The sequence below is a fragment of the Leptonychotes weddellii genome, chromosome 8, assembly GCF_054177405.1.
Source record: "Leptonychotes weddellii isolate Sample4059 chromosome 8, ASM5417740v2, whole genome shotgun sequence".
Lineage (NCBI taxonomy): Eukaryota > Metazoa > Chordata > Mammalia > Carnivora > Phocidae > Leptonychotes > Leptonychotes weddellii.
In genome coordinates this window covers 64,754,694-64,782,016 of record NC_138376.1, presented here as the reverse complement: position 1 = coordinate 64,782,016, position 27,323 = coordinate 64,754,694, and the positions used below count along the sequence as shown (strand labels likewise).

Here is a 27,323-nt window from a genome sequence, read left to right as displayed (position 1 = left end):
GGCAGGGTACTTCTATGAATAACTGAAACCTCAAGGAACAGTGGCATTGCCTTCATAAGTGTTCTTTTGCCTAAAAGGTTCATAGGGAAGCAGCATTTATAAACAAAAGAGAGCAAGTCAAATACACCCAACTTACTGTTCGAAATAAAAGATAGAAATCTATTAGGTTGCTAACTGGCTCTCTTCCTCCTTCCTTTGCAGGACAGAAAAAAAATGCAGAGCCTAAAGTGGCAGCCTCCAGGTTATTTTATCTTTGTGCTAATTTTTGCAGACTTAGTTTTCATTTTAAAATTATAGTTGTCATTGTGGATTACTTTCAACAAAAACGTGTACCATAAATGAGGAATTTTTTTTTTTTGAGCTTTAGGCACATATTAATAAATGATTTTAAGCCTGTTCCTAAAAGAAAACCCGTACTTTGATTGGATCCCTGGTTTTTCCCTTGTCAAATTTTACTTAGTTGTAAGCTTTTTGAGAGGAAGGACCATGTTTTCCTAATCTTTTATTGCCAACCCCAAACAGCATGCCTTGTGGTTAAATTTTGAATGAATTTGATCTTACAGGTCTTCTTGTCCCTTTCTCTGTCTTCCATTTAAACTCTTCACAGTGTAGGGATGGAGGGTACATACCTCAATATCATAAAAGCCATCTATGAAAAACCCACAGCAAATATCATCCTCAGTGGGGAAAAACTGAGAGCTTTTACTCTAAGGTCAGGAACACAGCAGGGATGTCTACTCTCACCCCTCCTGTTCAACAGAGTACTAGAAGTCCTAGCCTCAGCAATCAGACAACAAAAGGAAATAAAAGGCATCCAAATCGGCAAAGAAGAAGTGAAACTCTCACTTTTTGCAGGTGACATGATACTTTATGTGGAAAACCCAGAAGACTCCACCCCAAAACTGCTAGAACTCATACAGGAATTCAGTAATGTGGCAGGATATAAAATCAGTGCACAGAAATCAGTTGCATTTCTATATCGACAGTGAGACAGAAGAAAGAGAAATTAAGAAGTTGATCCCATTTACAATTGCACCCAAAACCATTAGATAGCTAGGAATAAATCTAACCAAAGAGGCAAAGGATCTGTACTCAGAAAACTATAGAATACTCATGAAAGAAATTGAGGAAGACACAAAGAAATGGAAAAACGTTCCATGCTCGTGGATTGGAAGAACAAATATTGTTAAAATGTCTATGCTACCTGGAGCAAGCTACACATTTGGTGTACACAATCCCTATCAAAATACCATCAACTTTTTTTTCACAGAACTGGAACAAACAATCCTAAAATTTGTGTGGAACCACAAAAGACCCCGAATAGCCAAAGGAATGTGGAAAAAGAAAACCAAAGCCAAAGGCATCACAATTCCAGACTTCAAGCTGTAATCATGAAGTCATACAATATAAAACCTGTTGTATGGCCCCAGGGAAGAACTAACTATTGTAGGATATACTCGTTACCATTCCCAGAATCTAACTTCATCATGTAGTGTACTGATGAAGAACCCAAGGGCCAGACCCAGGGTTCCAGCACCAGCAGTACACACACTGCCCTGCCCTCCACTGGCATTATAGAATGCCTTTCTGGCCCTTCATTTACATCGGTTGTAATTACTTGCATAACATTTTCCTTTTTTTCATCCTCAAATTGCTGTACCAGGAACGCAATTGGTAGTTTACTTGTCGCAGTTTCAACCTTCCAGTGTATCTGTTGAATTTGGCTCCGGCCATCCAGTAGCAGTTTGTGGCCTGCCTCCCTCTGAATGGCACCACAGTCCGTATCCACCAGTTTCAGTTTCTCAGTTTCTGTATATAGAAATCATAGGATAGTTTTAGTATTTCTTTTCTGTGATGAAAATATTTAACACCTACAGTCATTTCTCTACAGCATTCCATTTTTTGCTTTAAGCGCTTAGTTACTGGTTTTCTGTGTACCTATAGTCATTCTTTTCCCATGATGTCTGCCTGTATTGTGTGTGGGCTTGGGACTTCTGTTGGTCAACATGTAAAACCTTTTATTTAGTTGTTCTGTTTTGTTGTCATGAAACGGAGAGAGTGGTTTTATAGTAGTCTGTCCTCCCTGAATTAGCTAATAAGTTAAGTAACTTAATATATTTGCTGTTTAGAATTCACAGTATTGGTTCAAGGAAAACATATATAATAAGCTTTGGAACATGTATCAAAAAGCTTTTCCACTTTCAAAAAGTAATTTCTTATGGTAAAAAGTTAACAAATGTTAAATCTAAATCCTGAGTATATGGATGTCATCATTTACTTTTTTACCTGTTTTAATGATAATTTTTAAAAGTAATTTCTCAGGGTTTTTCCTAGGTTACTACTTAAATGGACTTCGGGGCACCTGGGTGGCTCAGTCAGTTAAGCATCCGACTCTTGATTTCAGCTCAGGTCTTGATCTCAGGGTTGTGAGATCTAGCCCCACATCAGGCTCTGTGCTGGGCATGGAGCCTGCTTAAGATTCTCCCTTTCCCTCCCTCTCTCTCTCTCAAAAAAAGGGAAAAAAAAAATACTTGAATGGACCTTAATAACATCTAACGCTGTTTTAAGGATGTATAATCCAGCCCCCCCCCCTTTTTTTTTTTGCTACAGAAGGTTTTCGAACTTGACTCATTGCATGTTGCTTATTAATATGAATTTTGATAACCATAGAAATGCCTCTAAAATATGAGCAGCCTCTCATAGAGATAAATATTATGTCAATAAAGTATGCATTAGCACTGTACCCTAACACTGACATTTATAAAGGTAACATGATATATTAACACAATAGTATAAATTTTCTCTTAAGTTCAAAATGACCCCGAAAGCATTTATTATTTTTACCCTTCTCCTTTCCAAAATGATTTGAGGTAATTATAGTGATGGGCATTTAATAAAAAGACATAGAAAGTCAGAGGATAATATATTACTAGGTAGCAGTATATTAGAAGTTTGACCCTGAGTTTCCCTATATCTGTAGCAAAAAAAAAAAAAGTGAGTAGAAAATAGGGCAAGATCAAAACACCAAATTCATGAATGACAATATTTACTTGCTCTCGTTTTTTTTAAATGTGGAATAGTATCTATTCCTCAAGAGACCATGTTTTTCCTAGCTTCAGATTCTCAAAAAAATTTCTCAAACTTAAAATAATTCAAGACTAAATCAATTCTAGACCTATATGGGATTATTTATGCGGTTAGAAATTTTTATTTTATAAAGACTTGAATTCAAGACTTGGTTAGGTCATGTTACTTTTCTTCAGAGAAAGTGACTGTTACAGTTGGTGTGTATTTTACTCATTATAATACTCATATGCAAGAAATAGCTCTTAAATTATAAGCCTAATTAAATCTGAACCCAGCCATACTTTTGAGAGTGGTTTTAAGAGTCAACTTAAGTCATTGTTAAGGATTTCTCATCTCCCAAATCACACAGAGTTGCCCAGGCTCTAATGTGCATCTCAGGATGGGCATGGAGGCCTTTCCTTGACTTCGTCCACATTGGTCTTGACTGATGTGCCCAGTATCCAAGGCTACATAATGACCTGGAGGCATATAACTCTGCTTGTATGACCAAGTTCATGTGGGAGATCTTTCTGTGGCCCAGTTCCATAGGCCTAGAAATCAGTCTCCCTATGTAGGGATACCGCAAACCATTTCCCTCAGAGGGCCCACTACCACCCCAGTGACTACCCAGCTTTTGTTTTTCCTGGGAATGTTTCCCCATCCCCTCCTCAATCTAAGCAATTCTTTCCTCTCTCTTGGCAGCTTTTCTGCTTTACATTGCTCTTGACCATCTTCCCCAAAGTCACTAGCCTTTCTACCTAAACCCTATACTTCTGAGGGTTACTACAATGTCCATTGTCCTCTGAGCGTTCTTAGAACAAGGATGGGAATACTGCGCAAGGCCAGAGTACATGTTAATAGCTCAGGAATTATCAAACCCATTGAAATGTGCAAAAAGCTTTTTTTCAGCACGAGAAATGTATAACACTGTAGTATTATCTAATAAATATATACAAGAAGTTAATCATTATCACCCTTGAATAAAGGGATAAGATATCATGGATATTATTATAAACATAGAATAAAAATAGATTCCAAATATTGAAAGAAGATGAATAGACAGTAAAATGCTAATTATATGTGGTAATGATATACTGATGAGGAGAAACTTGATAATCATTTCTATTTTTTTTTATCTAGGAAGTTCTGATTTTATGGTTAACCAATATATTGATCTTTTAAATTATAACTATATTAATTTGTTTGACTTTCTTTAATATTTAGTTTAACATTAGAAATTCATCTCAACCAGCAGTTCTATAAGAAATTTCTGATCAAGAAACAACATTAAACTAACGATGAGCTTGTTTGTTTGAATTATAATCATGCATTCATTATGTTTTTTCTAAAACATGAGATCAAAATTTAATGCATTTTAAGATAGAAGACAAATATACAGTTAACCATGTCTTTAGTATCTAAGTAATGCTAACCATTCTTAGCAGTTATTCTCTGTTTTAAGACAAAAATAACCAGGTTTGGGGTTAGAGCCCTGTACCAAAGAATTAAACTGTGTCTATGTTGCTAATGGTATTCTAGAATCAAATTTAAGAGATTAAGAGAGAGTAAGAGGGCATTATATACTATTTTTATGTTTGCACTTACTTCTTTACATATGGACAGATGATCTCTAGAGCTGACTGTAATTATCTTAATCAGTTAAATTAGAAATAAAATGTCATGAGCTTTTTGGGAATACCAGTATTTAGAAATAGTGAATAGGTTAATATGCCTTTAAAGTCTTTTTTTTTTTTTTTAAGATTTTATTTATTTATTTGAGAGACAGAGAGCATGAGAGGGAGGAGGGTCAGAGGGAGAAGCAGACTCCCTGCCAAGCAGGGAGCCCGATGCGGGACTCGATCCCAGGACTCCAGGATCATGACCTGAGCTGAAGGCAGTCGCTTAACCAACTGAGCCACCCAGGCGCCCACCTTTAAAGTCTTAAACATTTAGTTTATTCCGTAATGGAAGTAAGCTCACTTTTGCATTCTGGTAACTAAAAGAAAAAATACGTCCATCAAGAACATTTTGCTTAAGCCACATTCTTACTATTAAATCCAAACTTAAAATTTCCTTTTTATTCCTTTTGTGTCTAGATCTAGCCCCAAAAGGAAGCTGTCTTCAAAATGCATACTTTCTAAGCATAAAACATTTGTGGTAACTAAATTTAAAACTGTATAATTTCAGAAGCACATAGTATTTATTTTGTGAAGGAAAATGCATTTCTTTTCTAAAATGGTGATGAATGTTAATAATTATAGTTTTCTCTTGTGCATTTACAGGCAGATTGTTAAGTGCTAATTAAGGCTCTTCCATTGTTCTGCTTGATAGTGTCAGTTGATTTTCAGTAATGTTTGGTTTATAACTACAAATTGCTGAAATGCCAAGATTCTTCAAGTATTAGTAAGGGTTTGGTTTTATTTTGTTTTAATTATTTCTATTTTAAGTTTTAAGAAAGGGAAAAGATTCTGGGGAAGTTTTTTCTAAAAATACTCTTATCAGTAGTTCACATGCATATTAGATTTTTAAATGTTGCCTATCTGAGCTTAGAGTCCTAAATTAAAAAAAAAAAGCCTTTTTTGAAAATAAGGATATTTTGTATATGTTTACTTATAAATGGTGTGTGGACATGAGTGTGTGATGGGTGGGTGGGTGGTTGGGTGTGTGAGAGAGATTTTGAACCACAAATCATTTAGAGACCTATGTATGCCTTTATTCCTATAGGCTGGACTGTTGAGCAGTTGTCAGTGGATAGATAGGTCATTCAAAAGTCAAGAGGTCTGCAGTTTACTATCTTACAGTGACTCTCTCTGTTTTCCTACACCTTACCAAAATCATCATTTTCTGTTTCTAACTTATTCTGGACTTATTTCATAGGAGCACATGGAAATTAATTTTCTTTGATATGTGTGTCTGGTCTCCGAAGACCACCGCCAAGTTTGGTAACTCATTAAGAGGCTCACAGGACTCCATGTATAGTTGTACTCACAGCTGTGGTTTATTACAGCAAAAGGATGCAAAGCAACATCAGTAAAGGGAAAGGCACATGTGGTGAAGTCTGTTGGAAACCCGGTCCAAGCATCCAAGAGTGTGTTCCTAGTGGAGTCACAAAGGGTACACACAGGTCCTCCTGCAACAAACTGGGACAGTATGCATGAAATGTTGTCTGCCGGGGGAACTCATCAGATGCTCCATGCCAAAGTTTCTATTGGAGTTTGATCATGTAGGCACCCTCTGCTTAGCGCGTTCCAAAATGCCAAACTCCCAGAAGGAAAGCAAGTATTTAGCATAAACTATATTGTTTTCATAGTTTAAGCACAGTGACCTACTCCTCTCAGGTTGGTGGGAACATTTCCCAAATCCAAGTTCCCAGATGCCAGCCAAGGGTTAACCTTGCGAACAGGAGATTTTAAGGATAGCAGTCTCAGGTCTGCTATATTAACTCTTTTCTGCACAATGTGCTTTAAAGAGGAAAAATAAAATTAGGTAGCTTTAACTTTTGGGGGGAATATTTATTCATTTAATTCTGCCATTCCACTAATTAACACAAGCCATCTATGAAAGGTAAGATTTTGACCTTGACATAGATGTTTAATGCCCTGTTCCTTTTGTTGGTAGTATCTAGTGGGGATAAGCCACATTACAATTGTCCCAGTGTACTCTCCAGCAGTAAGATCACTTTATCTGCCATTGATATTTTGATGATATTACTATAACAGTTTAGATGCCTCATATTTCTTTGGTAATTTATTTGCCAATTTTTATTACTTTTATGCTACCTTCATAGCTTTCTGGAAAAAATATGAGGGGAGTAAATTTATCATTCATGTTTCATCCTGTAAGTGAAATAAAATCTTTTTTTTTTTTTCTTTTTTTTTGAGAGGGAAAGGGAGGGAGAGAGATGATCTTAAGCAGGCTCCACACCCAGCGCAGAGCCTGACACAGGGCTCCATCTCACAACCCTGAGACCAATACCTGAGTCAAAATCAAGAGTTGGACCCCTAGCCGACCAAGCCACCCAGGCGCCCCTAGAAGTAAAATCTTTATTGTCTATATGCGTAACTTCAGAACTACTTGAGGTGCAATGTATATGTTACAATATCATTTATTAACCTTGCATTTTGGAGACTGGAATACTATTAATGAAATTGTGAACACAGATAGAAATGGAAGAGCCCTTAATAAGCAGTCTAACTCCATTCCTGTTAGCCAAGACAGATGATGCAAAAACACTCCAGAAGTAAGTGGTCCACACAGTTCTCAGGAGCCTAAGTGGGAGTGTAAGTAAGCCAGCTATCCAAAGGTCTTCCTAGATCACCTATTTTACTAGTTTTCTGCAGATTTAGAGAACAGTTTTAAAAATCTTTCTTAGGGGCGCTTCAGTGGCTCAGTTGTTAAGCGTCTGCCTTCAGCTCAGGTCATGATCCCAGGGTCCTGGGACTGAGCCCCGCATCAGGCTCCCTGCTCCACGGGAAGCCTGCTTCTCCCTCTCCCACTCCCTCTGCTTGTGTTCCCTCTCTCGCCATGTCTCTCTCTGTCAAATAAATAAATAAAATCTTTAAAATAAATAAATAAATAAAAATCTTTCTTAAATCAACTGCCGGATCAGTCTTTGGCCTTGTCTTAGCCAGATTAAACCATTCTACTTTCTTTGACCTTTTCTCAGAGAAGTTGCAGCAATTATAATTTGCCTTTTTATTAAAAAAAAAAAAAAGAAATGCTAGCTTAATCTAACCCAGGCATTCTTAACCTAAGAGTCTGTGAACTTGGAAGGGAAGAAAAAAATTACACATTTTATTTTCCCTAACCTCTATCAGAAATTTAGCATTTTCTTCCAGTACTTCATCACACTTTAAAAAAGTAATTGGATAACTATTTCAATGTATTATTTCCTTTATAAGCATATGTATTTTACTTTATGCATTTATTTTGAGAAGGGGTCTCTCGGGTTCAGTAAAGGCCTATGGCAAAAGAAAAAAAAAAAAGGTTACACTCTGATAAGGGTGGTTGGCTAATCTTTAAATGAAAATTCTCATGATTGTGTTTTGTTTTCTTCCATTGAAGGTAACAGTGACTAATGTACTTCATTTAATGTACTGTTGTGCTCTTAGGTTTATGTACAAGTTAATAAAGAAGCAGCAGATGATAAAAATATAGCAAAATCAGCACATGAGTTCTTCCAGCGATTAGAACTGGGTGACACGCAAGCACTTGCACTGTGGCAGAAATTTCGGGACCTCAGCATAGAAGAATACATGCGGATTTACAAGGTGCCCACCTACTCTCCTGCTCTCCTGTGATGGGTGCAGCTCTTGACGGTACTACCGAGTAGTGAAGTTGCTTTTTTTTTTTTAAAGTAATCTCTACACCCAACGTGGGGCTTAAGCTCAAAACCCCAAGATCAAGAGTCCCGTGCTCTTCTGCTTCTTTTTTTTAAAATAGGCTCCACCCCCAACATGGGGCTTGAACACACAACCCTGAGATCAAGAGCCATATGCTCTACTGACAGCCAGCCAGGCGCCATGTGAACGTCCTTCTAAAGCTCGTGTTTTAAAACTAGATTTGTCATTCAGTTGAAAATTAGGACTCAAATACTATTCTTTGGGCTGGAAGTTAGAGCTTCAAAAAAATCCTGTGAACTTCACAGGCAAATATCAGGTGGCATTCTGGTCTTTGTTTCAGTCTGGCTTCTCTTTTCTCTCTTCTGTTCCTTCCTTCACTTTTTCTTAATCTTTTTTTTCCCCTTTCACTTCCTTAGGCTTGTATGTGATACATATAAATTTGTTCATTTAATAACCATTTTGGGGGTGGGAAAAATACAACAGTGAATAAAGAAAATATAAGTCCTTCTGTCATGGACTTTACAGTCCAGCATGGAGCAGAGAGCGAATTAACCAAATTAAAGACAATGGGAATTCAAGAAGAACATATACAGTCTGTTAGGGGGTAATGATGCTATGGAGAAAAATGAAGCAGGGGAGGGGAGACGGAGTATGTTGTCTGTGGGTGGAATGAAAAGAGTTTTGTCAAAGAAATCCACGCAGCTGGAGTAAGGAAGCGGGACGAAAAGCAGAAGGAGAGGAGCTTGAAGAGGTTGTAGGGTGGGGCATGATGTGGGACATTGTCTCCAGGGCTGTCCAGTTCGGCTTCTTGCTGTGATAGACCTGTTCTGTGATGTGCTGTCCAGCATGGTCGCCACTAGCCTTGGGTGGCTGTTGAGCACTTGAAGCGTGAGTAGTGTTACTAAGAGACTAAATTTTCAGTTTTATTTAATTTGAATAGCCACGTGGGCCAAGCAACTGCCGTATTGGACAACACAGTACTATTGTGAGGACTTGACTGGTGTGGGAGGAGTTATTAGAAGGTTTGATGCAGAAGAGTGACTTGATATAATTCTTATTTTCCCCATCTGTGTGACAGACTGTAGAGTATCCTATCTTGTCTTGTATTTGTTTTTGAACCCTTTTAGCGTCTAGGAGTACACTTTGATGAATACTCCGGAGAATCATTTTATCGTGAAAAATCTCAAGAAGTCTTAAAGTTGCTGGACAGTAAAGGACTCCTGCAGAAAACAGTGTACGGTTGGGTTACTATTCTTTAGTGAAGTTATTTCTTCCTTGAAAAAATTGGTATTGGTGTAGTTTCTCAGGACAACAGAATGTGGTGTGCAGCCTTCCTGGCATTTTTTGTAGTGCTTTTTGCTGTTCAGAGTACTTTTCTACATATAGTATTCTGCCATGAGAAAATCCTGGTAAGGCTGGAAGAAATATCTGCTCTTCACAGTGCAGAAACTGAAGCACAGAAAGTACAAAAGACCGGCCTGCTGTCACACAAGCTGATAACGATAGAACTGGAAAAAGGAAAGAACTCGCATCTTCTTACTCAGCCCTGCCTTTTTAAAAAACCGTATCCTGTTCAAAATGGATTTAAGGGGCCTTATGTAAATAAGTATAATACAAACTTTTGAAAGAATAAAATGAAGAAAACAGGAAGCAGGGGCAGAAAAACTAATACGGAATCAGGAATGATAATGGCATGTCGTATATTGGGATGCTGTTCCCTTACTTAAGCTAGATTTCTAATTTAGCTTTGAGCTTCCTGTCGGCCAAACAAAATAGTACCAGTCATAGGAGCCCAGGCATCTGTAATATAGAAGCAAACCAGTTGCTTAGAAGTGCCAGTTTTCATACTACAAAGAGTACTTTCTCTCATCATCTTTATGAGGAAGACATGGAGAATGTGGTTCATAACATCCTCAGTAATGTCCCTAAGGCAGATTCTTAGATTGCCATATACAGATTCTAATTTTTGATAAGACAGGGAAGACCGTAACAAAATTCCATGGTTTATTACTCAAGAGTATTTTTTGGCATGTTAAAAATTAGCCCAATATTGAATGCTATAATTTGATTAGAAGAATATGATGTTTCATGGTTAAACTGCGGTTGAAATCTCATTTTTCAACTGTGAATGTTAAAGACTTACCTAAGTACCTTATCCAGAGCTACAGAGTTTAGAAAGACAGGATAACCAAATATTAATTACATCATACCTACCCACTCTTAATAGATTCATGGTTAGATTCCTTCGTGTTTTTCTTCGTTGTTGGTGATACTGCTTACTGTTACTTATGTAATAAAAAGTAACTTCTGGTTTGCCAAAGATAATGTTATAGATACTGTCCTTTTAAAGATCTTAATTTATTCTGTTTCTTCAGAGTTACCTTTTTTGTACTTGTAGAAAAGGAACAGCTATAGTGGATCTTTCTGGGAATGGTGACCCCTCCTTAATTTGTACTGTAATGCGAGGCGATGGCACTTCTCTCTATGCAACCAGGTTTGTATCCAGTATGAAGTTCAACATCAGAATGCATATGACTTCATGTTCTTTGTTGTAGAATCAGTGCTATAACAATCATTTTATCCTCAAAGCTGTTACCCAGTCCTAGTTTCTAAATCTCTTGCTATCATCACTTCAAAATGTATTTATTGGGTTTCTGTTTATTGCCAGTTATAGTTCCTGGAAAGTTTTGATATCATCAGGAAAGTGACTGAAAAAACTATTTACAATTAGTTAAACATTATAGGATTTCCACAGCTTATTGAATACATTGTTCTACAAACTAAAACTGAGGTACCACATAGTAACTATAAATACTTTCCAATTGTATATTGGCAGGAAATGTATACTAGAAGGTGGTCGTAGTGGCTCAGTGGTGTCCTCTCTCTGTCAAGACCATCTTACATGCACATAAGTATCAGTCCTCATTCTGACTGATAAAACTGGCCAAGGGAGAAGTAGGCCGTGTTGCCTTTTTTTTTTTTATCTTTCTCCATGACTGACCCCTATGGAAAGGAACGGTCTCTGTTAATCAGTAAGAACTGGATTTATCAAGCACACTTATATCTGGGACAAAGCCAATAGGAATGAGAAGATAGGACCATAAAAAAGGCACACAAGCTGGGGCTGCCTTCGGCTCAGATCATGATCCCAGGGTCCTGGGATCGAGTCCCGTAACTGGCTCCCTGCTCAGCAGGGAGCCTGCTTTTCCCTCTGTCTGCCACTCCCTCTGCTTGTGCTCTCTCTCTCTCTCTCTGGCAAATAAATAAAATCTTTAAAAAAAAAAAAAAGCACACAAGCCAACACGGCTATACTCAGGCTCTGTTGGCAAAAGGCTGTAGTGTCTTCTAGGCTGGAGTTTTATACTGGATCATAAACCCACTTCTATAGCATAGTTAAAGAAATGATATTTACTGTTCTTGTTAACTACCGTCATTTGTTCCAAACAGCTTTATATAACCACCTGATTCTCTTCCTGTGCCTTAGAAAATTGATCCCCACTTTCTCTACTTTTTGGCATTTCCCTTTATCAATTCCATACAATTGGAGTTAGGAAGTGAGAAGAACCTATGTATATAAGAAGTACATTTCCTTTTCTAGATTAAAAAATAATAGTAGAAAAATATTTTGTGCCAACCAATTATTGCTGGACAGATTACCTAAAGAAACCCTTGAGCAGTGGCTATTAAGAAATGTTTACACTCAGATCAGACACTCCACATCCTAATGATTACAGCTGTCCTGATTCGGTTATCTGTCTTGGGCTAACATTCATTAGGTCTAGATTTTTCTGTGTATTTACCTTAATACCTATACTTTGTCTTTTCTCTTTGGGAGAATAATTGTGTTTTTTTTTTTGTTTTTTTTTTTTTCTTAAAGATTTATTTATTTATTTGAGAGAGAGAGAGCATGAGAGGGGGAGAGTCAGAGGGAGAAGCAGACCCCCCGCTGAGCAGGGAGCCCGATGTGGGACTCGATCCCAGGACTCCAGGATCATGACCTGAGCTGAAGGCAGTCGCTTAACCAACTGAGCCACCCAGGCGCCCAATAATTGTGTTTTTTGCCACTTGTTGAAATGTTTGATTTTTCACCTCTAACTTTAGTTTCTGCCTTTTCAGTGGGTTCCTTATAGAATACATCTATATATATGGATGTGAATGAAAGGAGTTGTTAGAACAGACAAAAGTGCAGGAGAACACTGACAAGAGCACAGGGTGAGGCTGGAGACCTAGAGTTTTGTTCTGAGACCACAACTACCACTTACCCTCCCTGGGCCGTGGGTCCGTACTTTGAAATAAGAGGCCTGAAGTAAATGACCTGGCATTCCTTCCTGCTTTCAAATTCAGGTTCTACAAACTCAGCCTAGAGCTTTTTTTCTTTTTCTTTTTTTTTTTTTTTAAAGATTTTATTTATTTATTTGACACAGAAAGAGACACAACGAGAGAGGGAACACAAGCAGGGGGAGTGGGAGAAGGAGAAGCAGGCTTCTGGCAGAGCAGGGAACCTGATGCAGGGCTCGATCCCAGGACCCTGGGATCATGACCTGAGCCAAATGCGGGGCTCGATCCCAGGACCCTGGGATCATGACCTGAGCCGAAGGCAGACACTTAACAACTGAGCCACCCAGGTGCCCCTAGAGCTTTTTTTATATTCTCCTTTTTTATTTCATTGGACCAAAAGGCTTCTCTTTGTTTTGTCCTTGGCCCAAACCAAAAATCCAATAGGGGTGTATATTTGTGACTTCATCTGGGGGATAATCTATACTTGTGTTCACAACCTTTTTTTTTTTTTTCATTGTAGCCCTGCTGTCAGGAACCTTTTTAGCCTATTTTTCCTACTTCCCCCCCTCATGAAATTTTAATATCACAAATATCCTGTACATCTGTATGTATTGTATGCATGTATGTGCTCTATACATAAAGAGAGTAAGATTTGGGGGCGCCTGGGTGGCACAGTCAGTTAAGCATCTGACTCTTGGTTTTGGCTCAGATCGTGATCTCAGGGTCATGAGATTGAGCCCTGCATTGGCTCCACACTCAGTGTGGAGTCTGCTTAAGACTCTCTCCCAATCCTTCTGCCCACCCGCCCCTGCTTGCACGCTCTCTCTCTCAAAATAAATAAATCTTTAAAAAAAAAAAGTGAGATTTTTGTTGTTCCTTAAAAGCCAGCTTTTGCCTCTGTTGCAAATGCATGCTCTATGTTATATTAGGATCACAAGATGGGGACTAAAGACATTTTGATGATCCCCAACATTTCAAAAGATCTAGGAACTTTTGAAATCTTCCCACATCATATATTGTTAACCAAAGATAGCTTTAATTTTAAATTTCAGTATTTTCATAATTTCGACCTGAAATTTCATAGTTTATGGTTTGTTTTTCATTAATTCATACTGGATGCAAACTGAGTCTTTCGTACTTAATCAGAGAAAAAAGAGTTGAATTTTTGTCAAGGGATTTCATGGTCTTTTACAGTGCTTTAGAAGGTATTGCTTATGACTGATTGAAGACTTTGAAAGTCCTTGATAGTGCTAATAGAAGAGTAGCTAAAAGGGCGCTTGGGTGGCTCAGTCATTAAGCGTCTGCTTTCGGCTCAGGTCATGATCTCAGGGTCCTGGGATCGAGCCCCGCATCGGGCTCCTTGCTCCGCGGGAAGCCTGCTTCTCCCTCTCCCACTCCCCTGCTTGTGTTCCCTTTATCACTATCTCTCTCTCTCCATCAAATAAATAAGTAAAATCTTAAAAAAAAAAAAAAAAAAAGTAGCTAAAAGATACCAGTGTAGCTGCCACATCACCTGTGTTTTGAATATGTTCTTTAAGAAAAAAAAGAAAGTATACTGCAGAAAAGTGACACTTAGGTGATTCTTCCCAGTAGAGGCTTAATTAACAAATCATTAAGCATTTACCTACAGACACTTTGCCTAGAGCTATTTTAGTTAGTTACTACTACTTTTCCCAGAGTTTATTTTGTTTTTTTAAATCTTCCACAGTACTTTTATTATTATTGCTTTTCCCAAAACTATTTTTATTACTATTACTTCATATCAAAGTATGGTATTGGGATAATAGAATCATGGGTAGTGGGTATAATAGGACTTCTTAATTAGAAAAGCCTCATTACTCTTAAATAGGTAAAACAAATTTTTACCCAGATCTGCTTAGTAACTCTTAATCTATGGCCTTTTTTTTTTTTTTTCAGAGATCTTGCAGCTGCTATAGATCGAATGGACAAGTATAATTTTGATACAATGATTTATGTGGTAAGTAATCACAATAAAAAAAAAGGTTATGTATGATCTCTACCTGATGAGAACCACAAAAATAGAAATTATATACCATGTTGAAAAACTATGGAAAAATAATTTTGTCAAAATATAAAAGGAATTCGGTTTTAAGTTTAAGGTGGAAACCACTATGTTAAAAGAAAAACAAAACTGAAAAGTGAAAACATTCACATTGCATCATAATTTTTAAAAAATTACCCAAATTGGGAAAATGGTTATGTAAAATGAGTATGTACAGGTTACCATTATGCACTTTTTAAAAAATAACTTTATTTTAAATATTTAAGACTCACAAGTTTTAAAATAGTACAGAGTTTCCATGAACCCTTCACCCAACCTTCTCCAAAGATAATATCTTACATAACCATAGTACTTTGTCTATACTAGGAAACTGACATTGGTAAAGACCTTAGTTAAATTCCACCAATTTGGGGGCACTTGGGTGGCTCAGTCAGTTAAGCATCTGACTCTTGATTCCCGCTCAGGTCATGATCTCAAGGTTCTGAGATTGAGCCCCGCACCAGGCTCCGCCGCTTCTCTCCCACTCTCTCTCCCTCTGCCCCTCCTCCCGCTTGCACATACACACACTCTCTCTCTCTCTGCCTCACTAAAATAAATAAAATCTTCTAAAAAAAGAAATTCCACCAATTTTTACATTTACTTGTGTGTGGGCCTAGATATGTTGGAGGGGGCTTGTGAAATTGTATCACATGTAGATCACATAACCATCACAACATTCAGAATAGACAACTGTTCCATCATGAAACAGACTCCCTTTTGGCAACCACTTAATAATTACCCTTTACCCCCTACCCTAACCCCTGGCAACCATTGCTCTGTTCTCCATCACGACAGTGTTGTCACTTTGAAAATGTTATATAAATGGAATCACAGTAGGTAATCTTTTGAGATTGGCTTTTTTCACTCAGCATAATGAATGCCTTTTGAGATCCACCCAAGCTGTTGTGTGCATCAGTAGTTTGTCCCTTTTATTGCTAAGGGTTATTCTGGTCTCTTTCCTTTCCTTCCTCTCCATGTGCAACTTCCCTTTCCCCTCAGAAAAGAAGTTGCCATTAAATATCTTATTAGAGCTGAGCTCTGTCCTTGGAGATAAAGGTCATGATAGCTGAAGGAGAAAGAATTTAAATAGAATACTCAGGAGATTAAAGTTCATATTTCCTCTTGATTCAGTGGAGTGCTACAGCTTTTACTTTCTTCTCACTCAGCTTAGACCTTCTACTGGCATCTTCTTTGTGTACTTATTTAAAATACATCAGTTGACAATGACTCTAGTGTGTCAAAACTCAAATATTTTGATTTATGCCCCACCTATTTTTGTAGGTTAACTTATCATTGTTATTTTAAATATATTTTTTTTTCCCAAGACAGATAAAGGGCAAAAAAAGCATTTTCAGCAGGTGTTCCAAATGCTGCAGATCATGGGATATGACTGGGCAGAAAGGTAATGTCTGCATGGTTCGTAACTGTCTGTTCAAGATCATTAAGGATTTGTTAGGTCAGCTAAGTCCCAAAATATACCAAGTTGTTAAAGGTCGTCATTCAGATTTCACTTATATATTTCAAGGTATCAGTGTAGAAGCAGGTTTGTTTTTTACATTGACTTATGTCCTGGTGATACTCATTTCTAACTTACAAACCTTTAACAAATGTGTCTTTATTAGACATCTGCTCTCAGTGGCTTGATTTCCAAAATTCTTAATCCCTCCTTTTTTTTCCACAAAGGCAACTAGTAATTTAATCACATTGTAGTGATTATCTCTGTAAAATGAAGCTGTGTGTTTAACATCTTTTGTGGCATATAACAAATCACATCCTATTTCAGTTGATTAATTTTGAAAAGTCCCTCTAAGAGAGTTGAAGTTCAGACTACTCTGTGAAAGGGTATTATCGTATGCTTTGATCATCTGTTATTTTCTCTTCCATTTCAGGTGCCAGCACGTGCCCTTTGGAGTGGTGCAGGGAATGAAGACTCGAAGAGGAAATGTTACTTTTCTGGAAGATGTTCTAAATGAGATTCGGTCGAGGATGCTACAGAACATGGCTTCTATTAAGAGTGAATTCACTTTACTGTTGTTACAGTCATAACTTATGTGCCACTTGGATGTTTTGCGGGACTTCTGTGCAGCGCGATTGATTTTGACCATCTCTCTCTTCACTTTCACTAACCTTGTCAAAAATAGCTCGCACTAATTAGAGGTGCCAGAGGTTTTAGACTTGCTGCTTGGTGTCATTCAGTTCAATAATCTGAATTGATATGACCCTAGGCCTCTTTTCATGGACAGCTTCAGCGTTGTCATTCCACTCTTGGAGTGGTTATGTGAAATTCCCATGTTACGTTATAGGAAACAGGTCACAAGTACTCATGGCTTTGTTTAACCTTGGAAAAGTAAGTACCAGTTTTAAGCTAATGTCTCATAAGGGATATTTATGAGAAAGGTGAATTTGTGTTTCTTTCCTTTTAATGTAGGCAAGGGAGTGTCTTTATCCAAGGTAAATTAGCCCAAATTAGGAAAGTAAATTGCCCACTGTGAACCTGTTTGTTCTTCTTACTGGCAGCATACATTTTTGACAGATGTTATCAGAATCGCTGATTCTGTACAGTTTCATGTAAGTTAAAGATAGCTGCCTTTGTCTGTTCCAGCTACCAAAGAACTGGAGAACCCACAGCAGACTGCAGAGAGGGTCGGGCTCGCCGCACTCATTATTCAGGTCTGTTAAGACTGCCGCCTGTGAGACCCTTTTGTTTGGTACTAGAACAAACTCCAGTGCTAAAAATGTACTCTTGTCATTCTAGGACTTCAAAGGTTTACTCTTATCTGACTATCAGTTCAGCTGGGATCGTGTTTTCCAGAGTCGTGGGGACACAGGAGTCTTCCTGCAGTACACGCATGCCCGCCTCCACAGGTGAGGGGCGTCTGCTGGAAACGCCGAGCCCCTCTCTCCTTCCCAGCGTGGGGCGGGGCTGGTGTGCTCTGAAGACCAAAGGTCCTGTTTGCTAGGCTTCTCCAATATCTCATATCCAAAACTAGTTAGAAGGACAGTGGGCCACCTGTTAGGTTTGGTTTTTCAAATGTTTATTGAGCATCTCTGTAAGAAGTGCTTTTATGTACATTACCTTATTCAGTACTCAGGATAACGCTGCCAAAGAATATACTCCCATTTTCAGAGGAAGAAACAGAGTTGGGAAAAATTGAGGCATTGTGACAAACTTGCAATTATGTGTCGTTGGATGACTTGTTTAATCCTTTGTTGTTTTTAAACTTTTGATAACAGTTTGGAAGAGACTTTTGGATGTGGTTATCTAAATGATTTCAACACTGCTTGCTTACAAGATCCACAGTCTATTTCCATTCTCCAGCATCTTCTCAGGTATGGTTTTCTAGTAGTATTGAGTCTGCACCTGCTTAGTGAAATGACTGTTGATGGTTTGCTGACCACTGGAGTGAACAAGCCAGCAGCTGGCTCCTGCCACCAGACAGCACTTTCCCGAAGGTCTGGCCAGAAAGGGATTACCTGCCCTTTGAAGGCGGACAAAAGAGGACACAGTTAAGGTCAGTCCTTGGGACTTAAAAATATCACTGCTGCATCAGTACAGATGCCTGACGTCCTCTGGGTCTTGGTCTGAGAATGGAAACCTGGTAAAAGCATCAACTTTTAGTTTTGGAAAAGATCTTCTCCTCACCCTCTTTGGTAAGTGAAGGAGAACCGCTGTCTGTGTGCAGCTTCCGTGAAACCGTTAAGTCCTTCATCTGCCTCATGGTTTCCATTCACAGTCTCTGATATCTCCTTGATGCCCTGACACTGGGCAAGGGACCACACCTTTGAGCTCTCACAAGCATTGGTGGCGAAGCCGGACTTGACAGGAGATAGTAGTCTCTGGAAAGGATGTGGGTAGTTAAGGCAGTTTTCTCTGATTGCCACACAGTGGTCAGTGGCTCTTTCCTGGGATGAGAGGAGTCCGTTTTCTCACATTTGACTAATTTGTCAGAAAAAATAAGCCAACCTGGTTTTCTTGGTATTGAAGGTAGACTCTGTTTGCTAGTTTCTAGATTATGGTCCTAAACATGGCTATAGGCTTTTTACATTCAGTTTAACAGCCTGAGTCCTTGTTCCGGGCTAGGCCTAAGGGATATCAAAATGATTTAGAAAGTACCTGCCATCAAGGAATTTGTAAGAAAGAAAAATGTGCCTTTACCTTAAAATGCACACAAGGTCTTTTTTCATATTCTACTCTTTTTTTTAGAGAGAGCGAGAGCGCGGTAGGGGCAGAGGGAGAAAGAGAGAGAAACTTAAACAGGCTCCACACTGGGCAAGGAACCTGATGCAGGGCTCAGTCTCACGACCCCAGGATCACAACCTAAGCTGAAACCTCGAGAGTCAGATGCTCAACCGAATGAGCCACCCAGGCACCCCTATACCTTCTACTCTTAATGCTGTCCAGTCAACCTTACACCTAAGATCTTAACATCTTAGCTTAGTGTAATATGTGCAGTCTTCCCTCGCCAACCGTTCCTGTCATCTTTCTTTTAGGTTCGATGAGGTGCTTTGTAGATCATCTCAGGACCTTCAACCCAGGCACATTGTCAGTTACCTTCTAACTCTAAGGTACTTTATAACCTTGCTGTTTTCAGGTATTAAAGACATCAGAGACCAGATCTGACAAAGAACCTTTGTTTCTTCTAAAGTTTTCCTATAAACAAATCCCTTGGCCTAAAAAATGAGATGCCTTAAGTTATAGGAATTCTTGCTTCATCTTTGCAAATCAGCAATTAATGTTCATTTATTCATTCAGTGATATAAGGTGCAGTCACTGCAGTCTGGTGATAGGAAACAACAGCTTCATCACAGGTAGTTACATAACAGCACATACGTGCTCGGATAGAGTGGACATAGGAGACAGTGTTAGGGCACTCAGCCCGGCCTTGATGGATGAAAGAGGGCTTCTCAGAGGAGAGGAGTCGATATTAATCAGGAGAAGCAAGGTGGCAGAAAAAGAAGAAAAAGCCCAGAGCGGAGTAAGAACATGCTACATTAATGGAACTACAAGCATGGTCCTGGGAGGGGTGAAAAATGAGTGTGTCAAGGCCTTTTTGCATGTATTAAGGCATTTCAGCTTATTTTCAGGGCAGTGGAGTCCATAAAAAGACTAAACAGCGACACAGAAAAATCAGTCAGCTAGAGAGAAGAGGATGAATTGGAAGGCAAATCGGTTTAATAGGAATTTCAGAGTAGCTGTTTCAGAAACTCTGAATAGAAGTTGAGTATCTTCTGGAGCAACAACTGTATCTTTCCATAAATCTATTTAAGAAAGGAAATATTTGCTTTTAGTCATGATTTACTGAAATCAGATTTATTGGTACTGTTCTCTTGATTATCCTTTTTACCTGTCTTCCCCAGATTTAAATAAATGTTTTTCCTTTAAATTCTGAGTCATAGAGAAATAAAGAAGCCAGAAAGTCTAATTAAATGTCAGTTAATCATTGAAATCAATGTCAGAAGCATCATTTCTCTAGCATATTGTTCTATTTGCTGCTCTACTTAATCAGAAAAGATACTTTAGAGAAGAGTGGCCAGTGTGTGTGCAATGGACCGATAACTATCTTACCCCGCCTCCTCACCGTACAGAGGGGGGATGTCCAGGTCATGTTATAGCTTTCATCCTAAAAGAAGCCTAAATGAGAAAAACTAATCTTTAGAAAGGAATCCCCTATCTTTGTGAAGCAGTGAAATCATAATCTTAAGAACTTGAGGTATTACGACCAAAATCTAAAGTTTCAGTTTAATGTGTTTTACTTTTCCTGTTACAGAAAAGCAGTGAATTCGAGTCTCAGCTTCAGTGTTGCACACATCCTTTACTGGCTCTGGGCTTTGATATCCTTAAGTTGAGGGAGTAAGATATCAAGCTTATGTGTTACCACAGGAAATGACGACTGGTCTTCATTTCTTTCTTCCCGTTTCAGTCATCTTGCTGCTATGGCACACAAGACACTGCTTATAAAAAACAGTCCTCCCGAAGTGGCTGGGGTACGCTAAGTGTTTTCTGTGTAATCTCTGCATCCTCCGATTAATGTTACTGAGGCAGTCTTGTAAATGTTCCTAAAATAGCATCTTGTGGTTCGGCTACAGTAGTGTACTTATGGACTCAGGTAATTCGAATTGGACTGTAACAGTGTTGATATACTTTCCAACACTGGACTGTGAAACGCATCTTCCTACATCAAGTGTTCAGGTGAGGAGTTCCCCTCATCTGGAGCTATACTTCGGATATAATGATACCGTCACTCCCACTCCCCAGCTCTTGGGTAACAGTCATATTATAAGGAATGCTAGGAATCTGTCTTCCCTTGCCGACAGCAAACGCTGGAGCACTCTGAGATACTGTTCCTACTTTAAATTAGAAGAAAGTTAGAATTACTTTTAAAAATGTTCTTTATTCACTTATAGTTAGCCTGTTGTTGAACTGAACATTTAATCATTCTTTGTTTTATTTCATAGGCCAGACTTCATCTTTTCAGAGCTGTGCGTTCTGTCCTAGCCAATGGAATGAAACTTCTTGGAATAACACCTGTATGTAGAATGTAATTTCTAATTAAAATAGCTTTCTAAATACCGAGTGAATTCTAGTTATCTATTCTTATATGCCTTGTTTAGAATTTAAACTGTTATTCTGTATCAGAATCTATGTTTTAGTAAGCCTAAGTGATTTCTCAACTTATTAAATCTTTATCTAAAAAAAAAATCACTTGAGTTCCCTGGTCAGTAAGTACTTACTAAACAGAGTTTTATAAAACTAACCCAAATCTTCTAAAATTCACTGCAGTCTAATGGGGATAAAAGATTAGATTTTAAGCTCCAGCTTGAGGTTTTCACCGCATCATTCTTCCAGAAACTGTCCTTATAAGTGAGATTACCTCATGTTTGCATCAGATAAAATTGATAAAAGCAGTTTCAATTTTCTTATAATAATGGCTAGTTCTGAATCAATTTAGGGAGACCAGAATTAAACCTTTTTGCCTATACAGCTGACAACCACTCCCAGAGAACAAATGTCATGCTTATCTTCCATTGATCTGTACAGGTAACTCTTACTGCATGAACTTGGGAACTGAATAGATTGGAATAACAAGGAATTACTTGTACACATATTGTACTAGGATCTTTTTATAAAAATTAGTCCACTAGTTAAACCAGAATTTGAAATGGAGTTTCTCAAACCATTTCTTTCATGTACCTGCCTATTGGTCAAGGGTATTTTGTATGATTTGGTTAAGTGGGATGTGGTCTGTTCAGTCAGTACGGCTATCCTCATCTGCCAGTATTTCCATTCAGATTGCTATCATTTATCCTAAATGTTGCTACTAGAAGCCTTCTGAATATTACTGACAATCTACTTTTACGAATAGAGAAGCAAATTAGCATGAACCAAAGCTTCTCTAGTTGAATGAACATAGTTTTATATTGGCAAGTATGGTACACCTTCTTAGTCCTAGAGAAGACTCGTCCACGCAGTCTCAATTTTAAATGCGTTAGCTTCCAGAATACTAATTTTTACTTAAAGTATCATTTCCTTAGCACAAACCAGCCATGGAATAAAAATGTACAATTGGGGGGCGCCTGGGTGGCTCAGTCGTTAAGCATCTGCCTTTGGCTCGGGTCATGATCCCAGGGGCCTGGGATCGAGCCCCGCGTCGGGCTCCCTGCTCGGCGGGAAGCCTGCTTCTCCCTCTCCCACTCCCCCTGCTTGTGTTCCCTCTCTCGCTGTGTTTCTCTCTCTGTCAAATAAATGGATAAAATCTTTAAAAAAAAAAAAAACGTACAATTGGGACATGTTTTTCATGTCCTATATCCTTCTCTACTTGTCTGGAAAAATGTTCCCCTTCCCAGATCTGTGGTAGCCACCTCAGTATTTGAATCTTGAGTGAAATGACACGGGGACAGGGATGGTTAGAGCCCAGTCTTTCCAAAAGCAGCTCCCTGAAAAGATCGTACATTATCTCCTACAACCTAGAGCCCTACTGCCCTGATTGTAGTCCTTATAAACTCTGGTTTTTGCCGAAGGCTAGCCAAGAGAACCCTAAAATTCCAACATAGAAAAAGTGAAAAATTTAATGTTTCAGGTTTTTTTACATTTTGCATTATCTTAACTTAATGGTTATAATCACAATACAAAAAGTGTTCATAGGGCGCCTGGGTGGCTCAGTTGGTTAAGCGACTGCCTTCGGCTCAGGTCATGATCCTGGAGTCCCGGGATCAAGTCCCGCATCGGGCTCCCTGCACGGCGGGGAGTCTGCTTCTCCCTCTGACCCTCCTCCCTCTCATGCTCTCTGTCTCTCATTCTGTCTCAAATAAATAAATAAAATCTTTAAAAAAAAAAAAAAAGTGTTCATAGATTCCATATAAATAAATTTATTGCTGAATTTCCCCACTAACATTATAGAAAATTTTTTTAAAAACACTGAAATTTCACAAATTGACAGCCCGTTTTAAACATACTTTATAAAAAAAAGTACAAAAGTGACATTAGAAATATTTTTTGAAGAAAAGTAGATCTAACTGCAAAGAAACATGAATCCAGACAATGAATGGCACAAATACAGCACTTAGAGGAGTACTCATTCACCACCTAGAAGTCATTGTCTGCATTATGAAATAGATTCAGTTTGAGAAGTTACACATTCAGTTTGTTTCTGAACTAGCCTATCTTGGTTTTGCCTGTCTTTTGTAAGAAAAGAGCTAAGTCTTTGCTGCTGGGATGAAAATACTGTACACGAATTGGAGAACAAGGAGGGGGGGGGGGGGGGGTCGTCCTTCTCCCCTGGGACCTGAACAAGAAAACAGTTCGTACAGAAATGGCTTTGGCACTTTAACCCTTAACCTTGTCCCAAACCTTGTTACCTGAATATTGTATCCTCACATGATTTTTTTTTTTTAACACCACACCTCCCCATACTTTTTATATACATTATATGTACAATAATAAAATTCTTTCATTCTAAAACAAAACAGGTTGACCCAAAACAGGCCACATTAAATCTTTGTAGCAACTCACTCAGATAGTTTTCTTCTTAATTCTTATGACACAGTTAACATATTGTTTTTTGTTTAAGCTACCTTCTGGGATTGACTTAAGGCTCTAGTTTAATGCAGTTTAGTCTTGGTAGGAATCGCTTTTGAGGCTGAAATCACACACCACTGACTCTCTCTTTTGAAGCTATTTCTCCCTGTTGGATGGATGTAGTGTCTTGTCTGGGTAATCCATAGAGATATATAGAAACACATACAAGAAGAGTGCCCAGAGCAAAGGTGAGTGCTGAAAAGAAAAAAAAAAAAAAGCTTAATATGTATTTGTGTCCTTAAAAACTATAACAATAATCAATTTTAAATTTCGAAATCTTTCAATTATAGGTTTTATACCATTTGACCATATGAAAAATAAATCTTAAGTGTTCTATTTTTATGATGGTAAGGTTTAGAAAGATAATCAATTCTAGATCCCCATCCCTCAAACCATCCTCCCACCCCCTGCCAAAAAAAGTACAATCAATCAAGGAACTGACTACATGCTTTTCAAGAACACAAGTACGGTCTTTGTCAGTGGTCCAGGACAGGCATACAAACTTCCCTATATGCTAATTTAAAGAAAAGCAGTGGAATGTGGCTTTTCCATGGTACTAAAAACCTGTAGAAGTTCAGAATAAAAGGTAGTTGAGCAAAATTCCAAGTTAGATGACCAATGACTCAAACCAGTGAAGATTTCTGAATAAGAGATAAGGTGGTGATTTACTGAATATAATTCCATTTTCTGTTAGGTTTATTTAAAAATCTTAATCCTGAAAATTAGGATATAAGCAATTACAGCTTGTCCAAACTTGACAAGTAGGCATTTTATACATAATCACTTATGTCAAAACTGTATAGTCTGTTTAAAACAGAACCATATTCTATATTCTATAGGGAGTACATCACAATCTCATTAGCTTTAAAAAAAAAAAAAACAGAGCAATGACATCAAGCTGTGATTTTAGTTCACTCCTAACTAGAGAAGACTAGCGTTGCCTTCAAAAAAGGGGAGTAAGTTAAATCTAAATAGAAACCTGGAAGATTGCTAAGATGTTCTAATTAATTTCCTTGACCATCAGTAAGAACACTGACCAAAAGCATTTTTTTATGTTCCCAAGTATTCCTTAGCGACAAAGCCATAAGGATTTGTTGAGCTAAGGAAGGATCAGAACTACAATTGAAAGTTCACCCAAACCAGCTAAGAAATATATCTAAGAGAGGACCTATAAATACTGATGCTGAAATGGTAAGTGGTTGGCCTCAGACAGAATACTTACTGTGTGCCAGGCACTATTCTAAGCACTTCACCTGAAACAACCCTAGCAGATGGGTGATCCTGTCAGTCCCATTTTACAGATGAAGAAACTAAGACACAGGTTAAGTAACTTCCCCAAGGCTGCACAACTAATAAATAGTACAGGCAGGATTTAAACCATACTATGAAATGGTTTTTTAAGATTACAGGCTTGGCATTTCTCTCCAAGAGTAAATTTTAAAATCAAACATAGGTCTCTTAATGTCGATATTGAACAGACTGAGGTATAATTGGTCAGTAAAGAAAATGATTATTATAGCACCCTGAAATGTTACGTTGACATCACTGCTTAAATAAACCTAATGCTGGGTGTGGGCTAGGGGAATATATATTAGAAGAACTAGCATAGTGAGGGTGCCAGAATGCCAGGAACGGTACTGAAATTTGTATTAGTTACATATTAAATGAAACAAAGATATCTTTAATTTAGATTTGGATTTTGCTTCAAAACCAATTAATACCCAAGTCCAAAAGTTAGGAAGGTACAAACTCAGGGGGAAATGAAAATTTTCTGTTCTTGGGGCACGAGTGGCTCAGTTGTTAAGCATCTGCTTTCAGCTCAGGTCATGATCCCAGGGTCCTGGGATTGAGCCCCACATTGGGCTCCCAGCTCAGCGGGAAGCCTGCTTCCCCTTCTCACACTCCCCCTGCCTGTGTTCCCTCTCTTGCTGTCAAATAAATAAAATCTTTAAAAAAAATTTTTTTTCTATTCTTTCCTCATCATAGAAAGCCTTATTTAGGGAATGATTGTTTTCAGCAGTGCAATTACAGTAAAGTCCTTGTATTCATTTCCCTGCATACCTAATGACACTATATTCAAGTTGTTTTGTATCTCAAACCTGGGGACTACAAAAGAGCTCCTCAGTAGCCCTCTCATTTTCAGTAGAACCAGCGCCCCCCCAGCATAAGCTCTAGGACCACTGCAATCACCTCAGTACTGCTGACCCACATCCCATACAACTAGAAACTAACAAAACAAGGAATTTAAGTAAACACTATGACCAATTGCCATATTTAAGAATAGATGAAATGAATCAACAAGTGGGAAGCTCTTCTATGTTAAAAACTTAAAAATACAAACGAAGACATACTTATCTGTAACCCAAACAGCATCACTGAAGCGATGGTCGAAAGGACGATGGCGGCTGCCGCAGAAAAGCCCTTCATGATGTTGTCTGTGTACTTGACCACAACGGAAGTGTAGAGGCCTCCAACACTTGCAAGAACTTGTATACACAAAGAAATAAAATCTTAACACGCAAATAATGAAACATTCTATGATGGTGAGTCAATTTTCACCCCCCGAGATGCCATACTAATTTACCTAGGAAAATGCTATTTTCCTTACAAGTAGCCATCTGAGAGAGTTTGTACTAAAATCGAGTAATAGTTACTACAAAACAACATTGTTTTTCACATGCCCAGAGGGCTATGTGGTCTACTACTAAATTGTACACATTTAATGCTAACACATCAGATATTTTTGATTGTGAAGGCAAAACTGCTTTGGGATAGCTATGCCACAAAAGTCAGTCAATAAAACCAAAATTACATTTTCAAACTGATGTTCACAGTATCAAAGGAACAATTTCAAAATGCTATAAAGGCTTAAAACAGACAACTTTTTTAAAAAAAGGACTACCCAGAACTTCTAATTCCTGGATACTTACAAATGACAAACCAGACATAGTATGTGTAACCATAGAAAAATCCTTTTTCATTAATTTCCGCTCCATCTGACAAGTAGACGCCAACTAATGTCACAATGATCCCTGAGAGATACATCTGAATGTTTCTCACCCAGAGGGAAGTGTCTGAACTCTTTAAAACTTTTTCAAAATACACTCCTGAAAAAAAAATTAGGTATGCCAATATAAAAGATAGTATTAAAAATTAAAATGCCTTTCATTTAGAACAATAACAATAGCAGAGGTATGATAAAGTATATGATTCAGGGAACAAACACATTTTACATCAAATACACATTTATTTTGTTGGTTGTGATACGTGGCATATAAAATCTTACCAACGTGTATTTTTTATAGAGCATATAAAATTAATAACTAAGAGGGAACTTTCCAACCCACATTTAACAGGAGACTCGTAAATTATTGTTAAGAACAGTTTCTGCCTTGGGCGCCTGGGTGGCTCAGTTGGTTAAGCGACTGCCTTCGGCTCAGGTCATGATCCTGGAGTCCCTGGATCGAGTCCCGCATCGGGCTTCCTGCTCGGCAGGGAG

General features: G+C 38.2%; 2 protein-coding genes across 5 annotated transcripts in view; one reads left to right on the top strand and one right to left on the bottom strand.

The window, feature by feature from the left end:
• Positions 1-21,322, top strand: part of RARS2 (arginyl-tRNA synthetase 2, mitochondrial) — a 60,632-nt gene extending 39,310 nt beyond the window's left edge. For both annotated transcript variants that reach the window (XM_006746319.3, XM_081828625.1), the window contains exons 9-20: positions 8,178-8,336; positions 9,536-9,642; positions 10,807-10,902; positions 14,604-14,664; positions 16,074-16,150; positions 16,638-16,762; positions 17,351-17,418; positions 17,504-17,613; positions 17,983-18,078; positions 19,240-19,314; positions 20,670-20,733; positions 21,205-21,322. In XM_006746319.3, the coding sequence (XP_006746382.1) occupies positions 8,178-8,336; positions 9,536-9,642; positions 10,807-10,902; positions 14,604-14,664; positions 16,074-16,150; positions 16,638-16,762; positions 17,351-17,418; positions 17,504-17,613; positions 17,983-18,078; positions 19,240-19,314; positions 20,670-20,733; positions 21,205-21,291 (1,125 nt within the window). In that variant the 3' untranslated portion in view covers positions 21,292-21,322. The remainder of the gene's footprint in view (positions 1-8,177; positions 8,337-9,535; positions 9,643-10,806; positions 10,903-14,603; positions 14,665-16,073; positions 16,151-16,637; positions 16,763-17,350; positions 17,419-17,503; positions 17,614-17,982; positions 18,079-19,239; positions 19,315-20,669; positions 20,734-21,204) is intronic.
• The window catches only part of SLC35A1 (solute carrier family 35 member A1), a 49,382-nt gene continuing 22,532 nt past the window's right edge, over positions 474-27,323 (bottom strand). For 2 of the 3 annotated variants that reach the window (XM_081828626.1, XM_006746320.3), the window contains 3 exons: positions 26,755-26,931; positions 26,176-26,310; positions 16,078-24,019 (listed from right to left, as the gene is read on the bottom strand). In XM_081828626.1, coding sequence (XP_081684752.1) covers positions 23,892-24,019; positions 26,176-26,310; positions 26,755-26,931 — 440 coding nt within the window. In that variant the 3' untranslated portion in view covers positions 16,078-23,891. Of the gene's footprint in view, positions 1,810-16,077; positions 24,020-26,175; positions 26,311-26,754; positions 26,932-27,323 lie in introns of those variants that run through there. The other variant, XM_031017032.2, reaches the window with a different exon arrangement.